We start from the raw sequence: 16,980 nt of genomic DNA, 5'->3' as shown, positions 1-16,980 counted from the left end.
AAGGGACCACAAAGATCATCCAGTTCCAACAGCCTTGCCGCAGGCAGGGTTGCCAGCCACTAAATCAGGCACTTGATCTGTGTTTTATTCATCAATATTTTGATTCAGGACTTGAAGGTATTCTAAGTAAGTTTGTGGACAACACTAAATTGGGAGGAGCTGTTGACTTCTGTGAGAGTAGAGGCTTCGCAAAGAGATTTTAACAAAATCTGGGAAATCACCAACTGTATGGCATTTAACAAGAGCAAGTGCTGCCTTCTGCACCTGGGATGGGGCAACGCTGGATATCTGTAAGGACTTGGGGACAAAGGCAGGAGAGCAGCCCCACAGAAAGGGGTCTAGGGGTTGCCAGCAGGAGGGCTTTGCTCACTGTCTTCCAGGGGGGCTTAGCTCCACCTGCCCTAAGAGTCAACGTGCTCTTCCAGCTCCATCAGCAGATCAGATGCAAGATGATGATTTTCCCTGCGGTGGAAGAAGCTGTCGTTCTCTGTATCGAGCTGGTTGACAGAGCTGGCCGGCTCCTGCATGCGTTTGCTAATCTGCTTTGCCATGCAGCTGAGAGGCCACCTTTAGCTTTAGCTGGACATGGAGGTGTCCTGTACGATCACATGCTTGGTCTTGCAGCAATTGCCCTGAGCCTGTGTGGTCCTATTCCACTCCATGAAGGCAAAAATTCACCTTGCATCACTTGCTGCTGCTCACGCAACCAAGACACAATGGGCAAAGCTGACATGATGTGAGCTCATCTCACACGGAAAAAACATTCAATCCTAAATCTCCCTTTCTGGATAATCAGTTCTCAGTAATAAGTAATAATATTTATTTTTCCTATTTATTGTCACTTAATGGAGATCCTCACTCCTAGATTTCATGACATTTACAAGAGCTGTCAGATGTTATTAGTGCAGCTGATTCACGGAAAACTGAGGCACAAAGCTTACATTGATTTGTCCAGACACACAGAAAGTTCATCATTAGATGAAGGCTGTATCCCAAGCACAGTGTCCTCTTTTTGCTTCTATATTTTAGCAGAACATTTCATCTCCTAGTGCAGTGTAGAAACAGTTGGGTGAAAATGCAAACAAGCCCTTCTCTTTAAAAAGGGGCAAGCTTTCCCTACCCTTATTCACAGTGTCCCAATTTTCAGCAATTTCCCAGTGCATCCATCAATCCAACCCATCCCTAAGCAATGAGACGGATGCACAAACATCTCTCTGCACCTTGACCATTTCCCATGGGCTCCCACCAGTAAAGCAAGAACTCTGCAAGATATCTGGGACTGGAAGTGACAATATTGTCCCCTCATTATTTCCCCACTGTGGGACAATCCATCACCTGGGCTCTGGAATATGTGGTATTGTCCTTGTAGCGGTTGCTTCACAAAACAAGTAAGAAAAACAGTAGAAATACCAACTCAGTATGGTTTTCTTATGGTTTTCTTTAGCCCAGTTGATAAAGACCAAACTTGTACATGGCTGTCAATAGATTTAAGAAAAGCAGAGTCCCCAGTGTTTAAGCAGTTTTAAATGGTTGAGATTATGGTGTGTATTACTGTATTTCTGGCTTGCATCCTGAGAAGTCCATGGATTCTACCAGAAATGAGAGACCTTGAAAAGTTCATCAGAATTTGGCTCAGCCTTGCAATAAATCTGAGCAAGAAAGTCTGATGGGGAAACTTTTTATTGTGCTCTCAGCAGAGACAGAGAGAACACTTTTTTTTTAAGCTCCCACCTAGAGCTGATCATTTGTGCTTTGAACAGCCCTGGCCCTGAAATACCTGTGGTAATGCCACACTTTCCCTATGCCATGCTCTAGGATCTACAAGTTTAGAGAGAGGAGCATCTTGCTCTGGATTTGGACGAGACTTCCTTGTACTCATAAAGGGAGAAAAAATCAATCCAGCAAAAAAGTGCATGGAGGTACAGGCAATCTGCTCTGAGTTTTCACATCCTAACACCATAGATGTTTTTCTCTCCTCCGAACACCTGAGCCTGCCTTGAAGTTGCTTCAAAGCTGCACCCTGTTGGCTACTGAGTCACTGGAGGTAGAGTGCACCAAGGATGGGCTTCAAGTTTTCTTTTTTACTCTGCACTCAAAGGTCTAGAGCTGTGAATCAGAGCTCTCCACTAGCACAGACAGCTGCCTGTGCTGTGTTATTACATTCTCAGCACATATGAGGTGCCATGCAGGCAAACGCTAAATGAAATGCAGGAAAAATACAACAGAGAATGGGTCCAGCACCCATCTTTCTGCTTCATGCAGCCTGGGACAACAAGCTGGACTGCCTCCATGCGTCAACAGATACCCTCAGCAGCCTGAGATTTCCATGCCAGGTGGCCATAGAGGGAATGTGGCTACTAAACTTGCCCCCTTCCCATCTGCAAAAGGATGCTGCGGCTTCAGAGCAAACAGCTGGAAATGCAGAGAGCAAACAGGGATGCAGGAAAAAAAATGCAACCCCTTCCTGATCCATGTGGCACACTGGATCACAGAACACACTCAGCACTGGGTCAAGGTTGTGAATTGCCCTGCTGAACCCAAGAGCTCTTCCAACAGGAACACCTTCCAGACTTCAGTGTGTGACTTTTGCCAGTTCCATAAACAGAATTAATTGATTCTGTCCATCTTACTGACCCCTTCGCTAGCAAGCAAAGCTGCAGCATTTCATTCAAAGCCTCTGAATCCTCTCTTTTCCTTCTGTCAGGAGTTATTAAACCATGCTTTGTTGGCAGGCAGCACAAGCCCTGTACTGTGCTGCTCAGCTTCTCCTGCATCCTGTGATATGAAAAAGTCAGCTCCTGCTTTTTCCAGTCCCACAGACAATGGTGACTGCTGGGGAGTAGCTTAGCAAAGGCCAAACAGTCCCTTGGAAGCAATTCTGGTCTATACTTCCAGCAGCACCAGCACTTGCCCCCTGGACTCATCTACCTGAGCAAGCAGGGAAGCCAAATCCTTGGAAACTGGAGACGTGACCTGGTTTCACTCCATTAGCCCTGCTGTGACCATTCTCATTTAGTGCTAAAAACTGGCTCTCGGGGCTGTAATTCAACCTGACTGAGTGCACACTGAAGGTGCAGTCAGCTAGGCTGAATTAGAGCTACTTTCAGCTGGGTTGAAAACAGAGGAACTAATGGGCATGGGCAGCAATTCAGATCAACCTCCCAGCACGTCCCTGTGTAGCATTGTGCTGCCTCTGTGCATAGCCATTCCCTCAGTCCCTCCTGGAGCATCCAAGAGAGACTGCATTTGCAGCTGGAGCTAAAACTGAAGATGTTAATTAAAGGAGCTGGAAGAGAGGTACTGGCAAAGCACAGCATTGACACCCTGCATAGGATCACATGAAGGGTATGTCACTGACAGTGCTGCTTCTACCCATGCAGCTGCAGTGTTGCAGTAGAAAATGTATAAGATATACAATGTGCCATGCACTGGTCCAAAGAGGAAAGAAGTGCACTGATCTCTTATGGGGCTTCAGGGTTGTAACAGACTTCCCTTTCAATCTTTATCAAGTGGACTCATCAATCTTTGTCAACTACAGCTGTGTTCTCATTTGATCTACAGCTGTGGCAAGGCCAAAAAAGCTCTAGGTGATATGCAGAAGGAAAGGGAAGCTGTTTTCTGCTGTTAAGAAACTGTCTTTCAAAAGGCAGTTCTTTGGAGATGGATGTGATGGGCCAACGTGAAAGTCTTCATAGGATGCTGTAGATAGAAACCCTCTGTAGAAGAAATGCACTTATTTTACATGGCCTCCAAAAGAAAGGAATGAATAACCACCAGGACTGGGATTGCATTAACACCCTGGAAGGCGCAGAGAAGAAAAAATTATGCTTTTCTTTTTATCCAATGCATCAGAGGCTTTCAACAAGTAGGGTGAAGCCCATGCAGCCTGTGCTGGGTCCTGCTCCTTATGGTGCATGCAGCACGCATCAGTGAAAAGTTTTCCTGCAATTCTGTAGGACATGCAGTCAGGAATTTGGATATCTTGGAACTATGTAGACTAGAGATTAGAGATCCCATCCTGGAAACAGGAATTTCAGGCTAATCACTTGCACTGTCATATTATTGAGATGGATGGACTACAAACACAACAATGACCTCAGTTATTCTGTGGCACAGTTCTGGTGCCTGGTAGGCAACAAATCCTTCTAAGATGATTTTGGGTCCCTTTGACTTGTTCCAGACAGAAGGAAAAGAAGGGAAGGGAAGGGAAGGGAAGGGAAGGGAAGGGAAGGGAAGGGAAGGGAAGGGAAGGATAAAGAGGACTACAATTCTGTGTTATCACCTTCAATTCTGCCAGCCCCTGGTCCGTGCAGCTCTACTAACCACCCTTTGACGAACAAATATACAAATTACACATTATGCAGTTCTTGTCTGAAAAGAGGCCACGAGCAGGTATCTGTAAGCTATATTTTAAGATCATATAAGTTTCCAAAGAGGAACAGATCTATAGTCTTCACTGTTTGGCAGTGTCATAAAACACCACTCTGTGCCAGTTGTGAGCCCTTGGGTGAGATTTCTGCCTGACCTCAGCTAGGGATCAGATCCAGCCCAGAGCCAGGAGGATCGGATTTAGCCTTGTCCCCCTCACTGAAGCACTGTTCATCTTTTCCACACCCAACCTCGTCGGGTATGGAGCACCTTCCTAAACAGTGAGGGTTGCATTTCCTAAGCTAGACAGGCTCCCTCAAGGAGAGGTAAGAGTGTCCTTGAATTAAAACCACAGACTCCCAAAGCACTTTGTCTTCTGTGAGCAAAAAGCTCTTTATGCAAATATTTGTGAAAGCTCCAAAGGTCTCTCAAGAACAGTTAGTATAATGCCTAGCTGTTATTATGTTCCTCTGGGAGAGGGAAGTGAAGAAAAGTTGGTGGCTAGAGCACTTCTAAGGGCAAGCAGCCTTCAGTGCCAGTGAGATGAGAGGTGCCCTCAATGTAGTTCTGCTGGATCCACCCTCTGTCAGTGTAGTACTGGATGGCACACCTGCATGCACCATGCTCTCATACAACATAAGAGGAAATGCCAGACCCATCTGGCTGGCTTGGTTCCTGTTGTCACCAGTTCAGAGCATGTTGTAAGCATTAGCATGGCTCTACCTCTTGCATCAGATAGTAACAACTCAAGAAGCAATGCTGCCATCACTAAAAATATTAATAATAATTTAAAAAATGGCAGCTGTTCCTCCTTCCACTTGCCACGTGGCACCCCTGTTGTTCTTGGAGGTTTTCAAGAAATGTGTAGATGTGGCACTGAGGGACGTGGCTTAGTGGGCTTGGTGGGGACGGATCAACAGTTGGATTAGATGATCTTAGTGGTCCTTTTCAACCTTAATGATTCTATGATTCTACACAAAACCAAAGCAGGTGAGAAATAAAAGTCAGGTGATGCACAAGAACATGAAAGCACGTAAGATGACTCTATCCATCAACTCTATTCATCCTATCCCAGCAGGAGAAAGAAGGAGCACAAGACCAGATCCTGCCTGGGTTTTAACTTCAGCAGACCTAAGCAGATAATAATTACTTCAGATGAATACCCTTGGAGATGAGCCAGAGAATCCCAAATCATTCTCTGATTTCAACTTTCAATTTACTCAGCCGGTACTAAGCTCATTAATCATACTTGCAGCGCAGAACACAACAGAAATTAGTCTCTGATCTTCTCCCCTCATATTTGATGATGTGTGGAGTTGGGAGCAAGAGGAAGAGAAAAAAGATGGAGGGGTGCCACCCACGAATCTAACAGTCACTTGTAGGGGCTGGGATTAATAAATCAAAAATTCATTATTAATAATACTAGCTTAAATATCTATCTAAATGCAAATGAATGAACACTGGAGATTTCTTCCTTTTTTATGTGCTCCAGCAACTCCATCTTGGAGGAAGCACATGTCTACATGGTTATTGTCTATTTTAATTGCAATTTTACAGTTCAACCCTTAATGGACCATGGATTATAAGTGGTCTTTAAAGGGCCACAGCATGTTTTGAATTTGAAGCTCTATTGTGAGGATTGCTTTGAGTTTCCTGCCTCTGTACCTGATTGGTCACAACGAATGCAAGGGGATAAATCTAGAGGTTGGTTCAATCTGATGGAGGTTGGATCTCCAAGGTCTGCAGTACCAGATGAGTGACTGGAGACACTGGGAAGGTTCCCATGGATAGTCAGCCTTGGAGCAGGAGTCTGGAGAGCTATCAAAATAGCCAGCAGTATCTTCTAAATAAGCAACATCATATCAGGCCACCTTGGGTTGTATGGGGAATATGACAGGGTGAAACCATAGGAAATAAAGCTGAAGAGCCATTAAATTGGTCAGAGCTGGGAATTAGGATTCACTGAAATTCATTCACTTACACAACCGTTTTTTGAGACCAATCAGTGGGGTAAATTCCAACTTTTTTAAAAGAAGGGAGTTGCAAGGAAGAGAAGATAGGAGCAAAGGGGAACTCACATAATCTCATCTAGTGACAGGTGTCCTTGCTCATGTTAGGGAGGCTGGAACTAGATGATCTTTAAAGTCCGTTTCAACTCAAACTATTCTAAATGTGGCTGAACCTCAGAATTTCCTGGCTGAGAGTCATCAATCATGAACCCAACCATGTACCAGGCAACAGATGCAGGGTAACCTAAAAATCCTTACTCCAAATGGGTAATAAATATCTAAAAGTATGATTTAAAATCCTAGACAGCCACAGGGTCCAGCTCAAGCTTGAGGTGAACATGCAGGCCTGGAGAATAGGGTTTACATAGTTTGCCTTTCATTGGACTTTCTCAAGAGTCAGCAGTGGTAACAAATCAGCTTTTAAGCGTTGTGCAAACAGCTTTGCAGCTCCTGTTCCCAGTGCTAACAGGATCAGATCTAGTTTTGGAACACACTCTTGCAAAACTTGCTGACACCAGCATTTTGGAGTTTTCAACTATCTGAGATGCAAATGTTGTTGGTTAAAACGCTTGCATGTATGCATGCACATACACACCAACACACACACAGAGCTGAATCTTACCAATAACATTTGTGCAGTCAATCTGCTGTAATTTTGGAAACCATCACTGACAACAGAACCACAGTATCAGTGCCAAGAAATCACCTGCTTCAGTCTTAGATATGAGCCCATCCTTTGATCACAGAATCATTAAGGTTGGAAAAGACCTCCAAGATCATCTAGTCCAACCATCAACCCATCACCACCATGCCCACTAAACCATGTCCCTCAGTGGCACATTTCCATGGTTCTTGAATACCTCAAGAGACAGTGACTCCACCACCTCCTTGGGCAGCCTGTTCCAATGCCTGACCACTCTTTCTGAGAAGTTTTTCCTAATGTCCAACCTGGATGCCACGGAGTTGTAAGGATTAGACTGAATTCCTAACATCTCACGCCTGTAGAGAGAAAAGCATCCAAACAAGCTGCCAAGCCTTGGGATCATGCACACAGAGAAGCCAGAATTCCCATGACAAGACAGAGGTAACGGTATTGTTCTGGGCGCTGTTTTGCCTGCAGTTCAGCAATGGCATCCAAGCTTCTCAAGCTAAATTCAGCACTGGGGAACTCCTCACACCCCTCACACTGGGCACATATCAGAGTCAGTTCTGACTGATATGTATCCAGTCTGAATGTCATCATTCTGTCTTGGATACAACCATGTGCAGACTCAATTTTGTTCTTTTCCTTCTCATACTACAAACAATTAAACAGAATAAGTCCAGCTCTGAGAACAGGAAGAAAATATCTCAAACCTTCTGGACATAACCCTTTCATCAGGACTTTAGAAGCAAAAGAAATAAAATGATGTGAAGACCAGAAAAAGCATTGGTTCCAGCTTTTGCTTTTACTTGACAAAAAAAAAAGAGTTGTACGCAAATGCTCTAGCCCCATTCCAGCACAGAAAGATAGTAGATTCAGTCCTGCTCCTGTTCGAGCCTTGTTCTGAGTCTGCCCTTCTATAGACAACCCTCTACTCTGGGCTGACCTAGTAGAGCTGGCACACATGCAATATAGTACAGTCCTAATTTACTAATTTCACATATGTCCTGCTGTGTCAGATAAGTGTAGCACCCAAGTCCAGGCCTTGCTCCTGAGTAGCAATCATCCTCTAGTGCTGAAGCAATTTTCACTACAACCTAGAGGGGCCAATGCTGCCCTGGGGTATAACATACTCAGAGTTTCCCTGGGCTCCTCAGCTTTCATTTGGATACACTCATACATGCCAAATTAATCACAGACCAACAAGAACTGACTGCAAATATGTTGCCCGCCTATGTGTGTATAAGCTACTTAATGGAGCATAAAAAGAGAAGAATAAAATCATTTTTCAGATGCTGCAGATAATAATAATAAATAATAATAAAGCAGAGGTATGTGCCAAATGCATGAGATCTCAAGGAGAGAACCAGAGTGTAAGCAGAAAAGGAGTCAGGTTGGTCTTCAAACTCAGATGCAAAAGTCAATGAAGTAAAAACACCATTAAATGAAACACTTTGGATCCTTGTCAAGTTCACTCAGGATTTAAGACTGCACTTTCAAAACTTCCTTTTTTTTTTTTTAGGCATAAAATCCTTGGCAACTATTTTCCTTGTGGGATATATAGTCCTGGCCCTTTTTTATTAACTTTGGATTTTTTTTTCCCTGCTGGCTACAACCATATCACTCAAGGCATCCTGATCAGAGTCAGCTATGGCAGGAATTATCATGGAAATCATATCACTATATCACAATAACACAACCATGGCAGGCTACATTTGCAAAAGTGGGCTCTAATTTTGCATTATTCTCCTTATGGTGCACAATTTGGTTCTGAGCATTGAAAAGAACCAAACACAGATAACAGTCTTGCTCAATTTAGAGCCATCAGCTGATGACCCCATGGTCCTGGGTTTCACTTACTCCTCATGCCGTAAAGTCCAGAACTGGAAGAATCAAAATGAGGGGCCACTCTTGCAAAATGTAGGCTGAAGTCAAAGGAAAACACATACAAACCTCCCTGTGAACAGAAGAAGGAACATCTTTGCTCAAACTGAGATGATTCCCTGGTTCAGGTACATGGTGCTTTCAGCACACAGGGCCCATCATGGGCTACACTGACAACAACTGATTGCAGTTCTTTAAATGTAAGACCCAGGTCAACTGGCACCACTACACAACACAGTAAGAAGAGATGCATCTATATGAAGAAAGGAATGGTTCCTACCGTGGCAAAGAGCTTCACCAGCCATGAAGTTTGACACAAGAAAAAACTGAGTAGAGTGTGCAAGCATCTGCAACAGACTGACACATCACTGATCTACTGTGCTGATTTCACGCCAAAAGCACATGGGCCCATGAGAATAAATAGAAACCCAAAGAACTCACCCATCAGTTTCATCCCATAGGATGCAGGTCTGGTTGGTGGTTCCCTGTCAGAAAAAAAGACAAAATAAAAATGAAGTAAATCAGTGCCGTGCTGTCTATGGGGTATTTGAGGGAATAAGAAATAAATATTCAGGACCCATTGAACAACTTCCAATACTCTAAATGTGGTGTATCTTTGAAGCTCCATCTTGATAGTTATAGATATGAGTCCTTGGAAGAGTTTCTTTCCCCCTTGGTTTGAACGGCAAAAATAAAATGGGCCTCAATTTGTTTTTCATCAACAAAACATACAAGGATTTGACTCCACATCTTTTCTTTCTCCACCTACTGATGTTCTTCTTCCTTCACAGAATCATAGAATCACCAAGGTTGGAAAAGACCTCTAAGATCACCCACTCCAACTGTCCACCTATTACCAATATTTCCCACTAAACCATGTCGCTCAGTACAACATCTAAATGTTTCTTGAACACCTCCAAGGACAGTGACTCCATTACCTCCCTGCGCAGCCCATTCCAGCGCCTGACCATGCCCTCAAAGAAGAAGTACTTCCTAACGTCCAGCCTGAATCTCCCCTGACGCAACCTGAGGCCATTCCCTCTGTTCTTATCACTAGTTACACAGGAGAAGAGGACGACCCCCACCTCACCATAACCTCCCTTCACGTAGTTGTAGAAAGTGACAAGGTCACCCCTGAGCCTCCTCTTCACCAGACTAAATAATCCCAGTTCCTTCAACCACTCCTCATAAGACTTGTGCTCCAGACCCCTCACCAGCTTCATTGCCCTTCCCTGGATGCACTTCAGGGCCTCAATGTCTTTCTTGTAATGAGGGGCCCAAAACTGAATACAGTACTCAAGGAGCGGCCTCACCAGGGCCAAGTACAGAGGGATGGATGATCACTTCCCTGCTCCTGCTGGCAACACTACTTCTGATACAAGCCACGATGCCACTGGCCTTCTTGGGCACCTGGGCACACTGCTGGCTCATGTTCAGCCGAGCATCGACTGACACCCTCAGGTCCATTTCTTCTACGCAGTCTTCCATTCACTCTGCCCCAAGGCCATAGAGTTGCCTGGGATTGTTGTGGCCAAAGTGCAGGACCCGGCACTTGGCCTTGTTGAACTTCATCCCACTGGCCTCAGCCCAGCTATCCAGGCTGCCCAGATCCCTCTGTAGGGCCATCCCCGGGAAGATCGACACTTCTTGCCAACTTGGTGTCATCTGCGCACACTTTCTCTCACACAGAATCCTTTTGCTGCTCCCTTCTGGAAAGTGGATCAAATACATCACTTCCTTTTGTGGGACACAATTCTCAGAAGAGCCACAGTGCTCCAGGAAGTGGACATATGTGTTTAAAGCCACTGAAAGAGGTTTAGCACTACTTCTGCAGCTATCTATCTTAGTGCACTTTTGAAAACTCTTCCACAAAAGTCCGAAGTAAAGACATGACAGATCTAATATGCATGTTCCTGAGCCTCAGGAAGACATCTGAAACCTACAAGAGGAGTCTTTAGGGCAATGTTAACGTCCATCACATACATCTGCTTGGGGTTGTTCAGGGGAACCTGGAGGGGATCTTCATCTGCCTTTTACAGCACTGATCACAACATTAATATTCATGTCTCTAGCAATATCTGCAAAGAACATTGCAAGCATCAACCAAAACAACTTTTCCCCTCTATCTTCCCCTCACCAAAAAAGATCACTGTCAGAGCTCATTTTTCATTGCAGTTTTTTTGCCCATGACCATGCCCCCCCAGTGAAATTATGTAAATTTGGGACAAGTATGCTCATGTTCCTTGTGCAAGCAGTGCTATCACACTCCTGCACTGGCAGTGCTTGAGCAAGGAGGCAAAATTTGAAAGGCTCAGCAGTGAGAAACTGCAAGACACCAACATCAGCCCAGTCTCAGGATGGCAGTGAAGTGCCTCAGCAGCCTGGATAAAAGGAGATTAAAGGGTTCTACAGTGGCAGAGACAGCTCAGGAGCCCAGTAAATCTGTATCTTTCTTCATAATATTCCTCCTATGCAGAAACATACACAGATGTGGGATGGTGAAGGTTCCCAGTAAAGACTTACGTTGTACAGGTGGGAGAATTCAATTTCCAAGGGGGTGAGGAGAGACCGGGGAAATGGCTTCACAGTCACAGAGATGACTCTGGAGTTCAGAACAGTGCTGTTCCTGGGAAGAAGGGCAAAAAGAGGTGCATTAAAGGGACTGCGAAAAGGTGGCAAATCCCCACTGCATCCCTTTGCAAAACAGAGAGTCCCATTGAATTAATTACTGTGTTACAAGTTTTAGTGTATACAGAGCAGAAGAAATTGGTCCCATTACTTCATAATGCCTTCGGAGACGCTTGCTGGAGAAGGAGTCCATCCTCTACCCTTTGAGCTCTCTCCACTGGATCCTAACCATCTAAATACATAGGAGAACCTAGTATTTCTGCAACAGGGAAAGAATTGGCTGTCTAAATATGTATGAAGTCTGCAAGACCAACCATTGAAAGTGCTGTCCTCAAAGTATGCCTGGAAGGAATTAGTAGAAGAGTGAGAGCCCAGCACCAGGCTGCTTCCAGCTCCTGCTACACCCATGGACAAGTGAAGTTTCACCCCATTCAAAATTTCATCACATCTACGGGGATTGGCAAAACCTGGCATTGGCAAAATCTAGCACTGGCAAAAACTTTCACTTTTCTATCTAGGTCTTTACAAAATGATTACTTGGAAAAGATTTGTACTTGATTGAGCACAAGTGGGTTAAAAAAAATACAAGATAATTAACAAAAGCAAACAAAAGATCTCAAAATCCAAAGCAAGATAAACTTGGAATCATCCAAGAATGTGTAAGTGGATGCTCAGAAAATCACTACTGTCCAATGGTAGGAAGAGCAGAAAGAAAAGCAATACTGTTTTAGACAGTTAAAAAAAAAAACAAACACAACAAAACTGAAAAAAAACCCAACGAATTATTATGGTTAAAATTTAAATAAAAGTGGGAAATAAGAAAATGAAGCACAAAAATCAGTCTACCTAGGTTGAGTAAAGGGGGAATTCAATGAGAGTACATATCAGCTCTACATTTTGAAATGTAAATAAGCTAAAAAAACCTTCTGAAAGGTAAAAATTTATGTATGGCTTCATTAATAGCTGGGTCTGGAAGGGTCAATTCTTGTTTCAGAGATGTTCAGTGCTTGCATGAACACTGTGATGACTTCCTCATGAGGCAGCTGTAGGCCGCCATGAGGCCTCCCCTCAGCCTCCTCTGCTCTGGGCTAAACAAATCAAGGGATCTCAGCCACTTCTCATACATCTTTCTCTCTGGACCCTTCGCCATCTTCACAACCCTCCTTTGGATGCTCTCTAACAGTTTTATGTCCTTCTTATATGTGGTGCCCAAACCTGCACCCAGTGCTTGAGGTGAGGCCACACAGCAGAGAGGGACAATCCCTTCCTTCACCATTCTTTGATAGTTCAAAGCAGACCCAAAATGAATCCAGATGCTGGAAAACTAGCCAAGAGATATCTTTTCAAAGGCATGTCTGGCACTTTCTTTCATGTGAAGGAAACCAAACACACTGAGCTCAGGCTTGAGCAGGAGGTCAGATTTGCTCGGAGTGTTCCTACACGGCTATAAAGGGCATGCAAACAGCTGTAAACATGGTCGTTTCCACACAGGGCCATCACGTTGCTGATTCTGATTGCTGCATGCATCCTCTGCAGCAGAGCCCAGCTGGGACTGAGTGATGCTCACTTCCCCAGCTTGAAAAATTGTGTGTCTTGTATGTCCCCATCTCAATGGTCACAGCTGTCAAGAGCCACAGGGCTCTCTGGATCTGAGGGACAGAGCAATGTGCAGCTGAGATAAGGGACTGCCGCTTGGGGGAGGTAAATTGGGACAATTAGGAAAAGCTCAGCTGGTGCTGTTTGCCAAGTTCAATTTACATTATATTATACAAATATATACATATTTTTAGTGGAAAAAAAACCTCCTTGCATTGAGGCAATGTGGTCAAAACCAGGATCTGGCACCTCACGTGTGTCCAGGAAATATTTTTACTCTCTAGGCAAGTGCCGCACAGCTACATGGTTATTTATAGATATTCCCCTTTTTCTTCCTGTGTCCATTTGCACGGTGGTGAATTCAGAGGTACTGCTCTGCTGCTGCTTCAGTTACCTCCTTTTTTTTTTTTTCCTTGTATAGCCACAGGTGATTCAGGACTCTGCATTATTTAAAGAGGGACTGTCCTTTAATTAAGGAACGTCTTAAATCAGATCTCCCATGGGAATGCTGTTCAGAGGCTGTGGCTGCTGCAGCTGCTGGTTATCAGAGCTCATTCACTGCTTGGCCAGAAAACGCTGAAATACCACTGGATCATTTGAGCCAATGATGTTTATTGCCCTTCTGATCTAATTCCCAGTGCTGTAATGGAAGATATTACAGAATACAGTTGGCTGGCTTGCTAATTCCTCTCTGCACTCACTTGGAGCTCTTTTGCCATTGCCAGAGCTAAATCTGTAGGTATTTAAATGATTATCAGTGAGGAGAGATGCCCTGGTGTTTATGGTAAATGGGCTCACGCTAATCAGTGCAGAACAGATTCAGAAGGTGCCTTAGGATTCTTAATTTACGGCCTCAATACGAGCCTCCAAAAAAAAAAAAAAAAACATTTATTATTATTTTTTTTAAAGAGCGAGATAGTGAGAGAGAAAGGGAGAGAAGAAATTGAAAGGGAGGGCTGAACACAAAAGCTTCAGTGCCCAAGGCAGTTTGCAGCAGCCAGGATGTGGTAGACATGTGCAGCCAAGCATGTCGCTCCACTCCTCTCCTCTCCCCGAGCTTGTCTTCTGCTGTGATGCTCTCAAAGAGCTCATCATGGTTAGTGGCTCCCTGGTAGCCTGGGAGGACTAGGGCAGCTGGGCATCCTTCCCCTTATTGCTTAAGCCCCCCATGTCCCTCATAATGAGGAGTGAAGCAGGAGGACTCATTGCTGGAGGATGAATAGAAGAGGTGAGTAGAGATTCAGCAGCACCAGCACAGTGGTTCCCCCTGAACCAGGGGTGCACAGGTGGGGAGGAAACCTCTAAAAAGTAACTTCTGATACACATTAGTATGGTCCTACCTGATTATACGTTGGCAGAGGACAAAACGCACTGCATCACTGAGTCAAAGCCTACTAAATTGCACCTTTGGAAACCTAGGGCTTTGCAGCCACGGAGATCAGCAGGAAACCTTGGTGAAATCCCCAGCTGCCTGCCCTCCCCAGGCAGCCCCCTCCTCATAAAACCACATCAGAATGATGGAGATCCATCCCCATCCGGTCCAATCCCCTTCCTCAAGCAGGGCCACCTACACAGGATGCCCAGGACCATGTCCAGGTGGCTTCTGAAGATCTCCAAGGAGGAAATTTCATAACCTTTCTGGACAATCTGTGGCAGTGTTCCATCACCTACGCAGCTGAGAATTGCTTGCTTATGTTCTGGTGGAACCCCTTGTGTTCAGGTTTGTGCCCTTTGCCTTTTTTCCCAGCACTGGGCACCACTGACAAGAGCCTGTCCCTGTCTTCATTGCATCCTCCCTGGAGGTATTTATGGACGTGAATGAGATCCCTCTGCACCTTCTTTCCCAGGCTGAGCAGTCTCTGCTGTCTCAGCCTCTCCTCACGAGAGAGATGCATCAGGCCCTTCATCATCTTGGTGACCCATAGTCACCCCTCTCCAGTATGTCTGGTTCTCTTGTACTGAGGAGGGGAGCAGAACTAGATCAAGCACTCCAGGTGTGACCTTACCTCTGGAGCGAGAGGATGTTGCCCACGTTCCGGTACAGCACAGTCCCTACCACGAAGACAGAAGAGTCGTCCATCTCTGCAGGAAACCAGAGGGAGGGGAAGAAAACAACAGCATTGAGATAATCAGAATGTCATCTGTCCCCAGCTAACTCATCTCCACCCCAAAATCCACCAAGACAACACAAAGGGAAGGGGCAGGACTGGAAGAGGCTGGATTCAGTTCTTTTTCCTCTTTCCCTTGTCCTGTGCCCAAGGTGACATCCAAGGGCAGGACTGGACTTCTCATTTGGGCCTCTGTTGGGGCACATCCGTTCCCAGCATCACTATGGCAGGATGCAGGGCCTGATGTTACCACACTGGGTCTCCGTCAGCCCTTTGAGAGGACTGAACACTTTTAGGGTGATCCTGGGTGCCTGAACCTATGCAAGACTAATTCTGGATGAGTGCTCTGCCATTCAGAAATCCCACTAATCCCTCTGACAGCACCACAGCAGGCAAAACTGCAGGGCGAGAAGGTCTCTTACAGCCACCCAGAGGCATTTGGACACATCCACAGCTATCAAGCCATCAGAGAGAAGAGCTGTGTTTGGGCCGACAAGGGCAGGCAAGGAGGGGAGATGTCCCACTGTGCCCGACCTGACCCCATAACTCGTGTGCTGCCTCAGGAGGACAGCAGATGAGCCTGAATCATCTGTGTGACCTCTGAGCACATCACTTGACCTCCTCCTCTGCCTCGCTCAGCACAGCTGCAAATTAGCAAGAATTTCCCTGGAAAAAGCACAGGCAGTAGAGGCATCCCTGAGGTTGAATTGTCAGAGTGGAGAAGAAATAAGTTAGTTGGAGATGAGGAAGTTTGGGGATGTATCTTGCCATGGGGCTTCTCCGATGTCTCATACTGAAGCTGATCTTAGAATATGCTCACTTCCCCAGAAGGGAAGATACAGCTCTGCATGTTTGTCATATTGGGCTCAAATGAGATAGCAGGTGAAAACCAGGACAGACTGACAGGTTGCAGAGCAATTGCCTAATATTTGTTTCACTTGGAAAGTCAACACAGACTTTTGGCCTTTGTCATGAATTCCTCTGCAAACAAGTATCCTACTTCCTTCAAAGAGAGTTTTCCTCCTTTTTGCTAAGAGAATGCAGTAGGACATTTACAGAAGCAATGTGGGCTCCTATGAGACCATAGGAGGTTACCTCAGGATCCTCCAAAAAAGGCAGAGGATCCTGATTAAAATAGAGCTGGAGGATTCTCTTTTGGTTCGAACTAGGCGGGGCAGTACAGCCCTGGTGGAAGAGGACACCACAGAAATGTGAAAACTGAGAGGAAGTTGGTTCTTCAGGATAAACGTTACCTTCTGTTTGCACAGTGGCTACTGCTTAGGGGCCTTACAGCATCTCTTTGCAATGATATCTCAAAAACAGCCCAACAGGGGCATAAGTGATGCCTCCAAGGATAACTGTCATCACCAGAGCAGGATCAACTCTGCTTATGTCTGGAGCCAGAAGTTTGTCCAACAAGTGATTAACAGTATATAAAGGTGAAAGTTCCCCACTCTCCTCAAATAAGCTGAAAGAACCCTGTAAACATGCTCGAAGTTCTAGGAAGATAACGCTATGTTCAAGGCACTACAAAACAGGAGGAGTTTTGTTGGCTTTGGTCCTTGCTGTGCCAGAAACTCACTCTTTACTCTTGAGGTTGTCACTTAGCTCTTCTTGGCCTCAGATATCCCAGGTAGAAATTATGGCAGTGTTATTTCCAACTTGAGTAAGGAAACCTATGACACGAGGTCTTGATATGACAAAGTGCAAACTTTGACCAACATAGCTCATTGTCTCCTGCCTT

General features: G+C 45.1%; 1 protein-coding gene across 4 annotated transcripts in view; it reads right to left on the bottom strand.

Annotated features, from left to right (window-relative positions):
- ADGRB1 (adhesion G protein-coupled receptor B1) overlaps positions 1 to 16,980 on the bottom strand; it is a 206,964-nt gene that overhangs the window by 107,567 nt on the left and 82,417 nt on the right. For all 4 annotated transcript variants that reach the window (XM_021387913.1, XM_021387911.1, XM_021387912.1 and 1 more), the window contains 3 exons: positions 15,135 to 15,210; positions 11,428 to 11,530; positions 9,346 to 9,389 (listed from right to left, as the gene is read on the bottom strand). In XM_021387913.1, the coding sequence (XP_021243588.1) occupies positions 9,346 to 9,389; positions 11,428 to 11,530; positions 15,135 to 15,210 (223 nt within the window). The remainder of the gene's footprint in view (positions 1 to 9,345; positions 9,390 to 11,427; positions 11,531 to 15,134; positions 15,211 to 16,980) is intronic.

This window comes from Numida meleagris, chromosome 2 (assembly GCF_002078875.1).
Source record: "Numida meleagris isolate 19003 breed g44 Domestic line chromosome 2, NumMel1.0, whole genome shotgun sequence".
Lineage (NCBI taxonomy): Eukaryota > Metazoa > Chordata > Aves > Galliformes > Numididae > Numida > Numida meleagris.
Note: the sequence above shows the minus strand (reverse complement) of the source record. Positions and strands in the feature narration are given on the sequence as shown.